The sequence below is a fragment of the Camelus bactrianus genome, chromosome 35, assembly GCF_048773025.1.
Source record: "Camelus bactrianus isolate YW-2024 breed Bactrian camel chromosome 35, ASM4877302v1, whole genome shotgun sequence".
In the NCBI taxonomy this organism is placed as follows: Eukaryota; Metazoa; Chordata; class Mammalia; order Artiodactyla; family Camelidae; genus Camelus; species Camelus bactrianus.
In genome coordinates this window covers 19,847,097-19,866,152 of record NC_133573.1, presented here as the reverse complement: position 1 = coordinate 19,866,152, position 19,056 = coordinate 19,847,097, and the positions used below count along the sequence as shown (strand labels likewise).

Below are 19,056 nucleotides of genomic sequence, written 5' to 3'. Positions count from 1 at the left end.
TTAATAGCTTATAATAACGTATAATGGAAAAGAATCAGAAAAAGAATATATATATATATGTATGTAAAACTAAATCACTTTGCTGTTCTAACACAACATTGTAAATCAGCTCTACTTCAATAAAAAAAAAATTCTATTAAAAAAAAAAAAGAGGTTAAGACCCAATTCTAGGCCAGGTCAGGTAGGGGCTGTGACACTTTGGTGAGGACTTAGGGTTTTATTTCCAGGGTGGTGGGAACTGCTGGTAGGTCTGACTGGTCTTATAAAAGGTGAAGACTGGGTGCTGTACTGAGAATAACCCAAGAGGGAGTGGGGGAAGGGCAGGGAGGCCAGTTAAGAGGTTTCCCCGGTAAACCAGGCGCTCGCTTGGACCAATGTGTCATAGAGCAGGTGTTGCAAATGAGATGTGTTCTAGGTGTACATTGAAGATCAAACAAATTGGCCGAGGGATTGGATGTGTAAGAGAGACAGAGGAGACAAAGATAACTCCAGAAATTTTGGTCTGCATAGTTAGAAGAAAAAAGTTGCCATTTACCTCAAGGGGAAAGCGTTTGAGAATCTCAGAGTATCTGAGAGGGTGCTTACAGCCTGGAAGTGGGTGGAGAGCAGAAAATCTTTTGGCTACACTAGGATCCAGGAGCTTATCTGGCATCCAGGTGGAGGTGCTGATTGCAACCTGGATAGTCGTGGCTAATTTGAGGAGGGAGGACTGTGAAAGCTGGACTAGGATTGGGTCCTTGTGCAGAAGGAAAGTTTCCAGAGATGTGCCCTGGGGCACTCCAGCAGGTCAGGGAGCCTGGACAGGGTGGCTGAGACATTGTGAAAGGGGGCCGAGAATTCAGGTTCGATTTTCAGATCCCATTGAGTTCTGGGCAAAAATGATGCTGTGAAGGAGTGTGGCTTCACCTCCAGTTCTTTGGTGCGTTAAAGGACCAGGCCTCTGATGCTCACGTCACTTGTATACCATGTGCCCATTCCTGTCACTGTGCTGGTGTCTGGCCTTGTAATACCAGTGACAGCATGGTGTTTCAGGGCAAAGACCATGCCTTCTTCATCTTCACATTCCCAGCACCTAACAGAGCATCAGGAAGGTAGATGCCTTCCAGTAAATTATGTGCTGAACAAGAGGCTAATTACCCCCCCCCCCACGGCTTTGACTTTATCAGCCCATTGTAGATAAGGATCCCTTGGTGATCATGTAACTAGTTGTTCAGACCGAGACACTTTTGAAAGTGGAAAGGAACGCTGTAAATAATTTCGCTGGGACAACAGTTGTCACCCAGAACTGTTTTGACAAACTGGGCATATGGTCACCAGGAAGGTAGCTCTAATTGTTGAGACTTCCTTGGCTGAGCAGTCAGCTCTTGGGTAATAACAGTGTGAAAGGGTGCTTGGAAGTACAGAGTGCTACTGAGTAATTACTGGTTGGATTTGAATCTAACTATCATGCTTCTTTTGAAGGCCGTGGGCTCCTCAGAGTGGCCCTGGAGGTGGGTTCCTTGAGATGCTCGCATCTGCTCACAGCTGCCCTGAGGTGTCTGTCTGCTTCTGCTCTGACTCCTGAGTTCTTGAATCCCCTGTTGCAGGTGCAGTGAAACCGGTGTTTTAAGACACGAGTATTCACTATGGTGGTAATCATTTCATGATAATGTCCACCTTAAACTCAGGCAGTGCTAGATAGCAGTTAGATCTCAGTGAAGCTGGAAAAGAAAAATAGTATTGGCAGCCCTGCAGACAGCAAGCTTGGAGAGTCCCAGACATTCTGCTCTTTGCTCCTCAGTCTACTCTAAAATTGCCCCATCAGTCTCTGTCTCTTGTCTTGCTTTATCCTTCAGAGCACTTATCACCATGTTGCATTTATATTACAGTGTTTGTTGTCTGCCTTCCTAATTATAAAGTGGTTCATCTCTGAGGGAAGGGAATTAAGTCTATCTTGATTACCATTCCGCGACATCTCCAAACTTTTCAGTGTACAGAGCGGGCACTCAATAAATAGTTGGAAAAATGAATCACTCAAATCAATCAACAAAGCAGCAATTGAGACAAGAATGCTTTTCTGGGTAGGGGAGGGGCTGTTGCTATTTGGTCTAAAATCTCTACCAGAAACCTTCTGTTTAATTTTTAAAGTGTTTTTTTTTTTTCTTTAGAGAAATATTCCATAAGTTGGTTTCAGCTGTAACTTCTGTGCCAGTCTGTATAGTGGTGATCTGTGTAATATTAACAAGGGGGCTGGAACACTGACGAGCTCTGTGTGCCCCCAACAGACTCCATGATACACATGAGTCAGATAACCTGACTACTGTAACAACCCTGTCTTCTCTGTGGTTTAGCGTAATCAAGGTTAACTTCTTTTGAACACAGTGGAATGTGGCTGTTCCTGGCTGGGCGGATCTGCTGGGTGGCTTACCTCCAGGCGACTCTGGGACCCAGGTTCCTTCTGTCTAGCCATAAGGCCATTCCCCAGGGTCCTGGAGGCTTCTGCTGGAGTTTTTTTTGCATTTAACTGGCCAAAGGGGAAAGTTAAAGGGCACGGAAGATTATTCAGGAAATCAGGGACCAGGTCTAAAGGTGGCCCATTGTCACTTCTGCCCACATTGCATTGATCAGAATTAGTACAAGGCCCAGCTAGATGGAGGGGACTGGAAAATGCAGTTTTCCATGTGTGCCTAGGAGGATGTCATGATTTGAATACACAGAAAGTCTGGCTGCTGCCACGGTAGGTCTGGATAGGTTGTACAGCCAGACAAAACAGCAACTCCCCACTAAGTTCAGGTGCAAGAGAGCATCTCGGCACAATTTAAAAAGCAACACTTTAGAGACAGCTAACCAGAAGCCACTATGAAGCAGTGGGGGACTCCTTCAGTAGGAGACTGGGGCCTGCCTGATCTGATCCAGGAATAGAACCTCAGGGAAGTCAGTCATCGGTGCTGTTCCTGGCTCTCAGGTAGGAAGCAGGTGTGGAATGTTTGAATAATGCAAGGTCCAGATCCGGGGCTGTGGGTCAGCTGACCCAGCCTGGCAACCTGAGCGGGGGTAGGGTGCCAAGAAGCCAGCCTCAGCAGCTCCCACCGTCTCCTGACTGCAGCAGGATCTTCTGTGTGGGTATCCCATCTCCCATAATTTGGGTGACCCATCTCCCATAATCCTCTGCCTGCTTGCTACCTGCTCCCACCAGCCCCCACTTTCTGCTTTTCCTTTCCAGAAGTCTCCATCCCACCCAGGAAGCCCTTAGAAACTCAGGAAAGTCTCTTTCTGGCCCTTCTGCTCCCTTCATTCCCACCTCTGCTCCAGGGGACGTTGGAGGGTCTGTTCTCCACTGGAAGCGCCCATCGTTGCTTTTTGCCCTGCTTAAAATGAGCTGCAGGAGGAGCTGTGCTCCCTTTGGGCAGTGCAGAGGCTGGGAGGGGCACGAGGGGAAAGCTGGTAGCCTTGTCTTCAGGCTCCAGCTTATTTATTTGACATGGATTCCCAGAATAGCCCACAGCTAGGCACACCCATCCTTAACTGCTAGCACCAAAGTGCATTCCAGACAAAGGGTAGAACTGTATTTCTGTTTCCATGCCTTGAGTAATCTGTCCAAGTGGGTAATGGGACTCGGGATCTCTGACTCCATGCGTGGAATTGTGACTAAATGTCCTTTGCTGCTCTCCTTTGTTTCCTCCTCAGCTGAAAGATGGCATCCTCTCCCAGTGACTGGAATGGGAGAGGGGTCCCTTCTCCCTCAGATGTGGGAGTTGGTAGCTTCTGAGAACTGAGTCACATAGAGGAAAAACCTCAAGGGACCTGGAGGCTTTGTGTGGAACGTGTGTTGGGATGTTGTGGGTGAAAGTGGAGCAGGTGCCTGGCGTGGGGTGGGAGCTGGTAGGGCCCACGGCTGAGTGAGCCGCAGGGCAGGGAGGTGTGGACGGGAGGGAGGGGGCTTGCAGGACAATTAAAGGCACAGTCCTTAGCTCCTGGTACGTGAACCCTCGGTGCTATGTGCCGCTGTCCTTTCATTAAGCAACTGGAGACATTTTAGAAGAAGCCACCAGACAGAAAAATGGAAAAGTAACGTAAGATTGACATGACCTTCTTTGTGCCAAGAAAGGAAGGGGGTTTCGAGGGTCAGAAAGTTGGGGCTGCTCAAAAGTGAATGTTGATAAAGTCTTTGACTTTGAACTCCAACGCACCCCCTCCCGGCTTCTTCCCCAGTTTATTTCAAAGATTGTGGAAAACTTTTTTCGGTCTCCAAGGGGCTGGCTGTTCTGGCTGTTTTGACCTCTTCTGAGAATCCTTCGATGAAACAGAATAGTTCTTGTGAGTCTGTGTGGCAGAGCAAGGCACAGTGGAACTTTCTGCCCTTTTTGGGGGGTAAGGAACACAGGTGTTTATCCTTATGGGTGGATGTGGATGTTTGAGTCTTATGTCCATGTGAGGAGATTGCCTTCCCGGAGATTCCATCCTCTAGCTGTCCTGGATAACTTTTTTTTCTTTTAATTGAAGTATTGTCAGTTTAATGTTGCATTAGTCTCTGGTGTACAGCACAGTGATTTATTTATATACACATACATATTCTTTTTCATAATAGGTTACTGCAAGATATTGAATATACTTCCCTGCCCTATGCAGTAGGACCCATTGTTTATTTTATATATAGTAGTGTTTCCAAATCCCAAACTCCCAATTTACCCCTCCACCCCATAACCATAAGTTTGTTTTCTATGTGAGTCTGTTTCTGTTTTGTAGATAAGTTCATTCATGTCACTGTTTTAGATTCCACATGTAAGCAATATGGTATTTGTCTTTCTTTGTCTGACTTACTCACTTAGTATGATAATCTCTAGGTCCACCCATGTTGCTGCAAATGGCAGTGTTTCATTCTTTTTTATGGCTGAGTAGTATTCTATTTTATGTATATGTGTATATATACATATATCACATATATATATATACACCACAATTTCTTTATGTCCTGAATAACTTTAAAAATATTATTTTCATGTCAAAAGTAATCTTAAAGATCTGTTTGGAAGTCAACAGTGTTATATCAAGTATACAACAATGTTGGCTAATATAGAACTCATGTGTACACATTCACTCAAAAAGATAAGGCTAAACCTCTTCAGATTGCCCATGTATTTCCCACCTGAGATACAGCATTTTGTACATCTGGCTTTATTCAATAGATCCTGTTAACCTCTGTGTCATTAAAGAAGAAACCACAAAAAAAGGTAGCCATTATGTGAGTCCATATAATGAGAAGGTAAACTAAATAAATGGAATTATAATTAATCTCCTAATAGCTTTTTTTTTCCAACTCAATGATATTTATTGGATGCTTACTAGTGACTCATATGAACTGAGTGCTAAGGGACATTCAAAAGAAACACATGCATAGAAGCTCACAGAGAGAGTCAAGTTCTCTTCTCACAATTTTCTAACTGATCCTGCAGTGTCGATAGCTCAGGTAATATGATCAAACTCTCCCTTTTGTAGGTAGGAAAGCAAGACAGAGGCACTGGATGCCTGGCTGAAACCCCATGGGGAGTAAGCAGTGGAAGGGGGACTAGTACTCAGGGCTTCGAATTCCTACCCTCATCCCCTTCCCTGCTTAAGTACTTCCCTCAACAGTTGCAAGTAACTTGAGGGGCTCTCATGTTCAAGGTGATTTTCAGTGGAAGACTCCTCACGATTTCAGGAAAGGGAACAATTTATACTCATCCCTCTAGATCCCAGTTTCAGTTCCATTATTTCAGCAGTGATTCGTGCCCCACTGATTTAACACTGGGTCCCACAGCCTTTTTATGGATCAGTTTCTTCAATATCTTTTTAACCAATAGTTCCATTTTTCTCCTCCTTCTGAACATCTTGCTGAAACTAATGAAAAGTAGAATGAACTAATTGGGCTATTTTTTCCCTTCCCTTTCCTCATCAGTGTCTGATGGAGATGCTATAATTAGCAATGTAATGAGAAGTGAAGGATAAACAAGAAGAATTATCCCCAGAACATGCATGTGAGGGCGACAAACTGGAGCTGGAAAATGAGTCCAGGATTACAATATTTTCTGTGTCTAACCAATGGGTGTTGCACCTGCAGTTCTAGACACAGGTATTTCCAGGCAAAGAAGAGGGAAACTGTGTTGGTGGCATTGCTTTGAGAGGAGCTAGTTTATGTGTAAACTCTGGACACCTGTTGATTTACATTGCTGGCGTGAAGATTATCTGAGACTCAACTCTAGAACTCTTAAATATTGGATCTCCTTTCTATCCTTAACTTTTAAAGACAAATGAGTAAATAAGCTCTTATTGGAAACTAGAAGGGTGGGTATAGCTCAGTGGTAAAGTGAAGGCTTAGCATGCACAAGGTCCCGGGTTCAATCCCCAGTACCTCCATTAAATTAAAAAATAAAAAGATTGTAAGCTTATTTTTTTAAATAATTTGGGATAGATTTAAAGGATCTAGAGCTAAAAGACTCTGCATATCTAATACTAGTCCAACCATCTTCATTTTATTAATGAAGACAGTGAGGCTGAGAGAGGTCAGTTTGTCCTCCATCTAGGATTAAAGGCAGGACTCCTGAGACCCAGCCCTGTGCTTTTTCTAGGGAATTCAGTGAACAAGGATGCCTTATTCTGCCTGCATCTGTAATACTGTATAAAGTCTGCTCTCCCTGAAGAGAACCTGGCAAGCTTCTAAAGTATTTAGAATGCTCATTACTTTCTTTTCGTATTCTGTTTTGGGTTTTGTTTTGTTTTTTTTTTTTTAAGAAGTAACCCTCTTTCTCAGTTCACTGGAATATTCAAACCTGACACTCCATTTGCCAGCCGCTGAGAGGGAGTGGAGATTCCCTGTCCACATCCTGCACTCGAATTGTCACCGCCTGCCTCTGTCGCTCAGATCTAAATCACTTGTCTCTCCAAGGCCAGCTCAGAGGCCAGGCATCTAGGTCAAGACCTTCAAAACTCACCGTATCTTTTCCCTTTTTATTGGGTGTTTGAGATAAAGTCCACTTCAAATAAAATGTGTCTAAACCTTTACTTTCCACCCCTTTGATTATTACCTCTAATAATATTTGTATGCTTGCTTGGTTTATGCTAATAGGGAGAAATAGAATTTCCAAGTGGTTCAGTGTCAGTGATTATAATAGCTATTTTTGGCCTTGAAGATAAGACAAATGTTTCAGAAACCACCTTCAAATTAGAAAAGTACAAGAAAATCCTGTTACCAGGATGGAACTGTATTTAAAGCTAAAGAAATTATCAGAATCCCTGAAGTTAACTTTTCTATAATTACAAATGAAGGTTAAGGGTAACCCAGTTGGCCACAAGCTAGTCTGACCAGGTGATCTCATTTTGAATAACCTCAGGGAAAGAGTCAGAAATTGTGGTTTTTGCTGCAACACCTTCATTTCTAAAGTGCGGTTTTTCATATTTCTTTCAATTGTTGATTTTTTCCCCTTCTGGCCTCAAAAAAAAAAATCTGAAGATTATACTGTATAGCACAGGGAAATATATACAAGATCTTGTGGTAGCTCACAGCGAAAAAAAAAATGTGTCAATGAATATATGTGTGTTCATGTATAACTGAAAAATTGTGCTCTTCACTGGAATTTGACACAACATTGTAAAATGACTATAACTCAATAAAAAAATGTTTAAAAAATTTTGCTAAGTTGCATTCATACATTAAGAACTGCCACAAGCCATCTTAGGGTTCTGTGAATGAGGTTGCTAGTTGAAATCATTCATCATGAGCTGTATCTTTTTTTTGTTTTAGAACAAGGAAAAAGCAACCTGCAGGTAACATCCTTAGAAGATGCAGAATGTCGCAGAACCAAGGAGCGCCTTTCTAATGGAAACAGTCGGGTTTCAGTTTCCAAATCTTCCCGCAACATCTCAAGGAGACACACCCTAGGTGGGCCTCGAAGTTCCAAAGAAATACTGGGAATGCAAACATCGGAGATGGACAGGAAGAGAGAAGCTTTCCTGGAGCATCTAAAGCAGAAGTACCCGCATCATGCCACAGCGATCATGGGCCATCAAGAGAGGCTGAGAGACCAGGTACAAACATGCTGCCATTTCACTCTGCAAAGCTCTGTTTTTCCTTCTTCTTCCACTTTTCTTGAGATATAATTGGCTAGTAGCACTTTACCATTAAGGCGTACAGCATCATGATTTGACTTACATTCTTTGTGAAATCGTCAGAATAAATGTAGTGATGATCCGTCAGTCGTCTCATATAGATACAAAATTGAAGAAATAGAAAAAAATATTTTTTCCTTGTGATGAGAACTCTTAGGATTTCTTCTCTTAACAGCTTTCATATGTAACCTACCGCCGCGTTTGTGATTATTTCTCATGTACATTACATCCCTAGTAGATATTTATCTTATAACTGCAAGTTTGTACCTTTTGACCACCTTCATCCAATTCCCCCTCCCCCTGAAATGCTCATTCTTTAATGAACATGAGGGAAAGCAAGGAGACGTTCAGCTTAGAGGGAAAAACATAGTTGAGTGGACAGTGCCACTACTGTGTTGTCCCAGATCTCTTTTGGAACTTTGAGGGGAGGAGGCAGGTTGCAGAAAAGGCTTGACCTGAAGGCTCAGCCCTCTTTACCAGCAACAGCCAGAGGGAGAGGAGAGACCCAGAGAGCATGCAGTTCTCCTAAAAGAGGGTCCCATATTCAACCACAAATACAGCTAAAATGCAGGCCATGCGGGAATGTCACTTGACTGAGTAAAGCAGAGGGCCAACTAATATACACCCTGATAGCACTGAGTGCTTAGCATGGTGACAGAATGAATGAATGAATGGATGAATACACAAATACATTTCCAGGCTAAAACAGAGCACAGAGGGATAGACTTGTGATAAACCCCTTTTCCTTAAGAAGCTGACATGAGGGTCTTGTTTTCTACTTTTTTTTTTTTTTCTTTTTAATCACAGATGTTTTCCTTTTGCATGCTTGGCTTTCTGCTGTCACCAGCTACCTGTTTTCTCAGGTTATCTTGACAGCCACACAGATATCACCCAACTGTGGCTTGGGATGCTTTTGTTTCTTGTCTGTGAGCAGTTCCTTTTTAGCAGACATCGCCAGTTTAGAGTCACAGGAGATGGGAGGCTGGCCTCTTCTGTAGCCCCCACAGGCATGCTGTCAGATGGGCCTTTGAGGATGGAGGACACAGTAAAGGAGGCAGAGCACACTTAGGGATGCGCATGGCCTGGGAGGAGGGCTGACTGTTACTGTTTCGATGCTCCAGGTAGAGAGACAAGCTCAGTGTTTTCCATCTGCTCTCTTGTCAGTCATTACTTATAAAAAGTGATGGCTAATAACTCGGCTTTTGATCATCTGTGGAAATGGAGACTGGCAGCCGCCTGAATCATTGAAATCTGTATTTTATCCTCGCTCTCATCTTCTCCCTTAGTTGGAACCTTCTCTGCTTTGAAATCTTTATCAGAGTGCCTAAAAGTGTGACATAGGCCTTCTGAACTGTGTATTGAAAAGTTCACATTGCCAAAAGGCAGTAGGCCCCAAAGAGGAGAAAACAAACAGGAATCTGGGTTGATGTGGAGATGGGCAGACTACTCTTCCAGTAATTAAGAAAAGGATGGCCAACCTCATTTCAAGCATGTATAGAAAATACACCTGTTCTCTTTTATTTCTACTTATCTACATTTATGTATTCATTTACCCCCTCCCCCAATGTTACTGAGATATAATTGATATATAACAAAAATACCCCTGTATCTGTTAGTGATGCTGGTCACTGTTTGTTTAATTAATGGAATTTGTGCCTCTTTCCATGTCATAATGTGTGAGGCACCACACTTTACCCAGCACAGTTCAGATTGAGGAAACTCAGGCTAGTTACGATTAAACAGTTTGCTAAGGGAAAGTTGGAATTTTAATCCAGTTAAGCCTGAATCCTTGTTTGTTCCACTGGTCCATAAGTTTAAGATCATTGTTTACAGAGCATCATCTGTTCTGTACGTGGGATGTTGGGGACATGGTGAGGGCATGTGTGTGTGTGTGACTACAGGGACAGAGTCCTAGGTGAAAGGGGCTAGAAAGTTCATTATGTGTTGAATGAGGAAGCTGAATATATATATATTTTTAAGGTAAAAATGTATTATTTTACTGGGAAATATAGAAATTAGTCTGCCAGAAATGGTATATTTTCCATTTTAAAAGATTTTGGTGATGATTGTTACTGTAATTATTTGTGAGGTCATAATTATTGTGATGGCTTTGGATGAAACTTTTACATGGGGAGCCTAAACGTGACCAGAAGGTTGTAAACGGTGATGGTGTCAGAAGACAGGGAATAATGAATGTGGCTTAGTGACCTCAAGCTCCAATATCCTGTCGCTCATGTCTCCACCATAATGTCGTCTGGCCACGGCTGGTCAGAGGCCCCTTTGCTGGGTAATTTGAAATGAATTCTTGTGCATCCCAAGCTGGCCATCTAGAAGGGGAAGGATTTGCATGCATGGATCTGTGTATACGTTTTTCATTCCATTGCTGTGTTGGCTGACGAACTCTACTCGGCACAGTAAACATCGGAAGATGAGCTGAGATGATGGTTTAGGAAATGCCTACTGACAGCATTTCACCTTCTATGTCTTTTTCATTCTTTTTCTCCTCTTTCCTCTTCTCTTCTCTGCAACACCCTTGCTTCCTCCCTGACATCCTGGCCATGGATTATTCCAGGCTTCCTTTGCAGGAAGGTCACGTGACCAGCCATCAGGGAGAATGCAAATAACACAAGCCTGATGCACTTTCCAGACACAGGGGTTCTGAACACCACGCACTCTTCTGGTGGCTGTTTTCCTGCCTGCTTCCTAGAGAAAGGGGCCTTAGGAAGAGGAGTTCCAATGAGAGAAATCAAGATGAATGTGATGGAAATGCTGTACCCAGCACTTTGCATCACTTTGCACGTCTTGGTGCTGAGGAAATCCAGGTTCTAATTCCTTGGTATCAAACATAAAGAGAATTAGAGCATGTGTTATGTATTGAAATATGAATTCAAACACTTGAAAGATTCATGGTTGAAAACTTATATTTGCATCTTTGAAAATAAGTCAATCACGAATTTTCTTCAGTCTAAATTATTAAGAAGCAATAAGGTTTTCTTACCTCTCTTCTACCATCTTCAAAAAATGCTGATGGCCACCATTGCAGCAGAGTGCTTGTCTGCGTAGTGGTAGATGTCATCTTCACTGACTCCCCAAAACACTTGTGCAGGGCAGCCAGGCTGTACAGCTACACCGTCTGGCGGCTAAAGGCTTGGCTGTAGGGTGAGGCAGGACTGGGTTGGAATCCAGCCCCCACCATATGCTCCTTGTATGGTTTGGGGCTAGTAACTTCGTCTTTTTGTTTCGATTACCTCATTTGTCAGGGGCAGATAATACCTCTAGCAAAAGAATTGGGAAAGAAAATGGTGAATCCTCTTCCTGTTTCAATGGCATCTCTTAGTATTAACAGTATTCTGATTTCTGATTCCAGAGGCGCTTATTTTCAAATTAGTATTTAACATCATTTCACTTTTTTTAATCGAAGCCCATTTGAGTACCTGGAGAAGTTAATTTTTCCTGTTGTCGGAGCACAGTTTTATTATATTCCTGAAGCTTACTTGTGTTTTTCCTTCATGAAAAGCTTAAAATTTGGATTTCTTTCACTTCTTCATCACATGCATATTTATTTGGCACCTACCCTGGAAAAGGCATTGTGAGAAATACACACAGTGAGGCGTGGTCCCTGCCTTCAAGTCAGTAAAAGAAATAAGATGTTTGTGTACAGAGACTAGTCCTTCAAATCCAGCCTAAGAGTCACACCTTCTGAGCTGGTCATAGCATCCTGCAGTACCTGCATTCTGGCAGGTCATCATGCTTTTATTGTACTTTTCCTTTATATTGTAAACTGAGTCAGCAGATCCCATGACCATGATTTGATGGGAACTGGAGTGAAGTGGGAGGCACTGGGTGAAAAACTAAAGGTCTGAATGGAGGGGAAAAAAAGGAATGGACTTTACCTTTGCAGGCATACTTTCTGTCATGTCACAGCAAGGCATAAGCTGGCCACAGTCTCCTTCAGGAAGCAGCAAATCTCCACAGAAGTACAGTGAAAGACATTCCACTACACTGACTTTTTATTATTATGTAAAACAACTGTAATATGCAAGATGACTGAGAAAGAGTTCCCTTTAGTTTTGAGTTAGTGATTCATAGAGTAATTTTAACTGTGAAAAAAAGCTTTAAAATACTTATCAATGTCAAGTGAATTAAATCTGAATTATAAAATTAAAGTTGAATCACTCTTATATTAGTACTCATGGTAATGTGATAATTCAAAGAATAATAGGATCAATTTAAAATTTTTAAAATTGAACAATACAATCTAAGAGTAATCCAAATGTAGTACAATACTTAAATCACAATATTTTCTTTTTCACCTAGTAGTCTTGATTTATACCAATTGATCTTAAAAATAAAATGATTCTCTAGTGAGAATTGTCCTGAAAGATCAATTTAGTGATAGTAATGATGGAAAACTGTAATATTAAAAGGGAGTAACAAATGCCACCTTCTTTCCAGAAATCTACAAAACAAACTGCTATATGGGAAGTAGAGGGAACGTATAAAATGTATACATCCAAACAGTAATTCACAGCGAAGTGAATTAGAGCACATTACAGATAAGTAAATTCACCTGTAAAAACTGGTTGACTTAATTTTTCTACTACATCCTGTCTTGCTCGCTCTATAGTCTCCCGTTAGTACTGCTCTACTTGACTGCATTCCACTGTATTAATTTCTAGGTTACATTTGAGGTTTACTAATTCTTCTGCCAGCTTCTTTTTTTCCTCCTCTAGTTTTTCACATTTCTTTTGCACTACATTTGTAGATAATAGCTCCTGTTGACAAAGTTTTTTTTTTCTGCCTCGAGATGGAGAAATTTTGAAAATGCAGATTCCAGTTTTGCTGTAAGATCAACATTCTGCATGAGGAAGATAAAATTGTTTGGTAATGAGGTTAGTAGACTGAGAACAGCCTCTCCCATCTAGGGGAGGCTTTTGAAAGGCAAGAACCTTGTCTAGATCACCTCGTAAAGCCAGCGTTTATAGGAGTACACAACCTAAATGAGGCACGATCACTTTTTGCTGTGTGAATAAATGAACAAGCTAATGTTTCTAATACTGTTAGAATGTGATAGGTACTGTTTGGTACAGGTGGAGGGGGCAGGGAATCCAAGGATTAAGAGATTGAGTTAGGCAGTCAGACAGGATTGAAGCTAAGCAGCTAAGGAAGGAAGGCTAAGTCATTTCTCTCAAGTCAAAAGCACAGGTCTGTGGTCTTCCCATTCATTTCTGACCTTGAGCTTTGCTCCCTCTGCCTTTAATTTTTCTAAAATTTTGATAGCAAATTAGGTAGGTCACACGGGTCAAGCAGTAGAGACGTCCTCTTGCCATTTCTTTAAAAAGAGAAGTCTTATCCAACTCCAGAGCATATGAGATAACCATAGAAAGTAGATTTCTGTATATATTTTATATTGAAAGAAAGTTACTTTTTTGAAATAGCTCTGAGTTTGGAAAAGTCTGCAGGTCCACCAGTTCTCACGGTCATGGTCACTGTGTCACTGTACAGTTTGGAAAAGCTCTTCTTTTCATGTCTTCACTAGTGAAGAAACAGATGTCCAACAGGCCTCTCACCTGCAGAAACCAGCTGCCCACTCTTGGTCTCAGAAACTCTTCTGAAAACGTTTTTTCAGTCTTTTCCCAGTTATCCACAGAATTTCTATTTAACTAACTAGGTACAGAGTACCTGTTTTGTGGTTAAAATTGATTTTAATGTGTTTTATTTTATCTAATGTGGTCAAATCTTTGGCAGAAAGAGGAACACAGTTGGCCTTCTGTATCTGCAGGTTTCACATCCTTGTATTCAACTGACCACAGATAGAAAATACTGGAAAAGAAAAGTTCCAGAAAGTTCCAAAAAGCAAGATTTAAATTTGCTACACTCTGACAGCTATTTATGTAGCATTTCCATTGCATTTACAGCTAATTATATAGCGTTTCTATTGTGTTAGGTGTTATAAGTGATCTAGAAATGATTTAGAGTCTGTGGAAGGATGTGTGTAGGTTATATGCAAATCCTATGCTATTTTATGTAAGGGATTTGAGCATCCTTGGACTTTGGTATCTGAGGGGGGTCCTGGAACCAGTCCCCCATGGCTACCTGGGATAACTGTACATTTTAACTTAGAAGTTTGATGAGTTCTTCCACTCAATACAAAGTTGAGAGAGCTGTAAAGGTTATTTCCCTTTAACACGATCATTGTGGAGGGTTAGAATAAAGGAGATAAGAACATGAACCATGGGACTATCTGAAATGGGGTCAGGGAGGCATCTTGTCCGTGGTCATGCTGTCAGAGTGCCCGCATGCCTCCCTCGTGCCTCTTTTGTGTCCATGTGGAAAGAGCAGTAGGGCTGTTTTCTCCGTGCCTGGTGAGGTTGGCACCGCTCACCGTTGTCCGCTCTAGTCCGGTGTACCTGGTGCCACATGGAACTATGCTGCCAGCTGTGGAAATGAAAACAAGGAAAGTACCTGTCTGTTTACTCATAAACATCTCAAGGTCTAGTTCACTCTAGTCTTTTTAACAACCTCTAAAGCACTTTATTCGTTGGGGAAGAGCTGTACCCTGGAACTTGGAATTGGAAGCTTTGGTTCAAGCTCAGCATTATCCATTCCTCCACTATGGAAAACAGTATGGAGATTCCTTAATACACTAAAAATAAGAGTTACCCTATGATTCAGCAATCCCACTCCTGGGCATATATCCAGAAAAAAATGAAACCTCTAATTTGAAAAGATGTATGTTCATAACAGCTCTGTTTACAATAGCCAAGACATGAAAACAACCCAGGTGCCCATCAACAGACAATTGGTTTAAGAAGATATGGGGTGTGTGTGTGTGTGTGTGTATACACACACCATGGAATATTACTCAGCCATTAAAAAGAATGAAATGCCTTTTGAAGCAACATGGATGGACCTAGAGATTATCATACTAAGTGAAGTAAGTCAGACAGAAAAAGGCAAATATATGATATCATTTACATGTGGAATCTAAAAGATAATACAAACAAATCTATATACAAAACAGAAACAGACTCACAGACGTAGAAAACAAGCTGAATGGTTACTAAAGAGGAAAGGGAGTTGGGGGAGGGATAAATTAGGAGTAGGGGATTAACAGATTCAAACTACTATATATAAAATAGATAAAGAAAAAGGATTTACTGTATATTATAGGGAACTGTATTCAATATCTTATAGTAGCCTATAATGGAAAATAATCTGAAAATATATAACTGAATCACTGTTGTACACCTGAAACACAATATTATAAACCAACTATACTTCAATTTTTAAAAAATGTCCATTTGTTTGACTAACATCTCCTTTTCAGATAATATATAGTTGATTTTGTCAAGAATCATGGAAAATTACACAGTTAAAGACAGAAGACAAGAGAGGTCTTAACTGCATTTGAATCCAAAGAGTAGGTCTTAAGCAAGCACTACTTTAAGTTGGTGAAATGAAGGCATTCTTACTCCTGTTCCTTCATAACTCACTGAAAACAATTAAGGCTGTTAACAATGGAAAGAGAAAGTTGGGAAAAAAACTTCATCTTGCAAGAAACAGGGAAATGATCAGGAAGTGTGGAATGTTTTTGTGGAAACCCAGTATTCACAGAATGTAGAAAGTGAAATAGTTTTTTGTTTTTTGTTTTAAAGAAAATGTGCTACCAACAGTTTGTATGATCTTGACCTCACCTTCCATAGACCAAGCTTTTGGATGAAAAGCAGAGTTCATGGATGAGAGGAGGCAGTGTTACCAGATCAGAACACTCCCAGACACAGAAAGCCTGGGATTTAAAGGGCCATGTGCTGTGTGTTTCATGGACACTCAGTGCCACGGGATTGAAGAGTGAGGGTAACGTGATTTTAGCGCAAAGAAGTAACATGCTATTGTGGCGAGGGCATTTGATGTCACAGATCAGAGACGGTGGTGCAGGCTGCCCCTGCTGACTTCTCCCTTTTGCCTGCTACCTGTCAGGAGCTGGCCGGCCCCATTCCAATGGGAGTTATTATTTAAAAAGGCGTCAATAGGAGTGGTAGACCTTAAAACTGGTGTCAATCAGGGTGATCTTGATTATGCTGCATAACAAGTAAACCCTGTAGGTTTTTTGTGATATGACACAAAAACATTTTATTTTTCACACACACGAAGTCTTTTATTTGGGCAACTCTCCCGAGAAGCTGTCCTTGCAAATAACTTAGTGATTCAGGCTATGTCCATCATGTGATGATAGCATCTTAACACATGGATTCCAAGTCATCATGAAAAGGAAAGAAAGAGCTAATGGTTTTGCACAGACTCTTAAATACATTGGCCCAGAAGTGGCTTATGTCAGTTTCCTCCCCCAGAGCGTCTTGGTTCTAGCACTGACGGGGATGTTGGGTTTATCCAGACTTGGGCTGTGAAATGTAGTTCAAGAAAGAAATCCTGCTGTTTTCTTATATGAGCTTTCCCAACTGTAATGAATGGTTTTACCAGCTTTGATGTAGGCAGCACTTTATACCGATCTGTACAATAGTCTCAATCGCATCTACGTGTAATATAAATCTGCGTGTAATGACATCATCCTTTTAATTGAAGTAGCGTTGATGTACAATATTTTATAAGTTACAGGTGCACAATATAGTGATTCACAATTTTTAAAGGTTGTACTCCTTTGATAGTTACTATAAAACGTTAGCTTTATTCCCTGTGTTGTACAATTATATCCTTATAGCTTATTTTATACATAATAACTTGTACCTCTCAATCCCCATGAAATGGCAACTTTTGGCTTATTTTTGATGAATTTAATTGTATCCTTGCAGAACTTGGATCACGCTGGATCAGACCTCATGCTGTGAATCTCAGGGTATCAGTTTATACCTTGAGGGATAGATGTACTCTCTCCATCCTGTATGAAAAACTCCAAATTAATCAGTTTTTTTTGTGTATCACATTTGTCTCAACCCTGATCAACCTGGATATGTGAAAGTGTTTGAAATTCATAAATATGCATCAATATTCATGGATAGATGTATTAACAAAATCTGGAAGGTAAGGCTAATTGGAACTAAAGATACACTAAGACGATAGACCATTCAGTTAGTGGAAGCCTTAGGCCACGGTGAAGGTCCGGTAAAAGGCTAACATTGTCGAGGGGTAGGTTTTAAACAATTATACATGTTTTCTAAATTAATGCACAAATGGAAAGCTTATAAGTTAGTAAAGGAAACAGACCCCCAGCTAAGAATTTCCTCTTTAGCACTGTTAATTTATTCTAATCCAAAGTGGAAAATGATGGTGGAGTAGCCACAATTAGCAGCAGAATCGTATTTAGCTGTTTGAGCTAATGACTGAGTGGAGGTTCACAGACTCATTTCTTACCTAAACCTTAAGGGAAAAAGAAACAGCTTCTTGGCAGGTAAGAAATCTAATACAGTGTATGCAGAGCAAATAGTATTTACACCAAGTCACAATAGGAAGAGGGAAGAAAGACCCTTACAGAGACTGCTGTGAATGTGGAGAATCTTAGATAAATGCCCAGCTTTTCTTTAACATTGTTTTCTCAGATACTGTCTATAGTGGTGGAAACGTGGAGAAGACCCCCAAGGAGAACATATTATTGGCAGCTGCTAAAATAGTGACACTTGTTTTTTACACATATTAGTAGGGTCCATCCTCCCCAAAACCTTGTGGAGTAGGCAATATGTATTTTTGAATTTCCTTAACAGGATGGGAGACGGAGGCACAGAGCAGCTGGATCTTGCCCAAAGAGACACAGCAAGCAAGTGGCATGACCAGGGTGGGGACCTTGCTTTTAACCTCCAATTATCCCATCTCCCTGAGGGGTGACAGAATCCAAAGATACTCTAACACATAGAAGACGTAAGGAAGGATTGGACTGGGGGACCCAGTTTGCCCAGTGTCAAGATGTAAGAATTGAGTGGTTCTTGGATCGGCTGACATGCCACCTCCTGATTAGATCAGCCTTTAGTACTTTGGGGGAGAAAAGGAATTTGGCACAAAAGAAGCAATGGCATCAGTAGTGGTGTGTCCCTGAGAAAGGTAAAAATTGAGAAAATGTTACCGTCACCAGAGCAACGCCTCCAAATGAAAGGAGCATGTGTCCTAAGGGAATTTCATGTTGTATTTAGAGAACGTATGTTAGTGTCTGGGTGAGTGTGTGTTTAATGAACTAGCAAAGGCCTGTGAATAAAAATTGTGACAGGATGGAAAAAGTCAGTATGAAAACAGTTTCTTGTTCTCAGAAATAACAAATAATACTGGATATGTCAAAGGGAAATTAGAGTGTGGTCAGAAACGATAGTCGTCTGAATGTGGGTGTGATGGAGAACAGTAGTAAAAAAAACAAGCAGAAAGAGCAGCCTGACACTCAACAGATGATGCTTCTCAAGGGACTAGATGAAGGAGCTGTCCTGGAAATAGTTCCCAGAAGGCTGTTATTTTGAATTGTGACTTAGAAGATGGGAGAAGTAAGTGCATTTCAGCAGATTTGGAATAGTTCGGAGTAGGACATGGTGGAGACTCAGTGAAAAAAAAGACTAAATTCAAGGGGTTGCAGTTTTTAACTCACAAAATTGACTTCAAGTTGGCATTAATCATCCCAGGATACAGAAAAAGAGAAGAGGAATCCTGAATGGGGATCATTTATCATGCCTGGCTTTTGAGCCATTGTTAATTGGGTACTACCAACCCCTGCACTAGCTTTCATTTTAATTAGTGTTGTGGAAGGGCAGGAGTGTTATATTAAGAAGAACTCTGCCAAAAAAAAAAAAAAAAAAAGAAATTAAAATAAGATTCCAACAGAAAATCTGCTAAAGGGTGCCTGGAAGTAGGTGGAAAAGTTAGGGGGCCTCAAAAAGCAAAGTATAGCTATGCAGTGGCAGGAGACACCTGGAAAGTGATCATTAGGAAAACCTAGAGAAAATT

The 19,056-nt window shown here is 41.2% G+C and overlaps 1 protein-coding gene across 10 annotated transcripts in view; it reads left to right on the top strand.

Moving 5' to 3' along the window:
• KIAA1217 (KIAA1217 ortholog) overlaps nucleotides 1-19,056 on the top strand; it is a 673,163-nt gene that overhangs the window by 397,381 nt on the left and 256,726 nt on the right. For all 10 annotated transcript variants that reach the window (XM_074358470.1, XM_074358469.1, XM_074358472.1 and 7 more), the window contains one exon: nucleotides 7,757-8,040. In XM_074358470.1, the coding sequence (XP_074214571.1) occupies nucleotides 7,927-8,040 (114 nt within the window). In that variant the 5' untranslated portion in view covers nucleotides 7,757-7,926. The remainder of the gene's footprint in view (nucleotides 1-7,756; nucleotides 8,041-19,056) is intronic.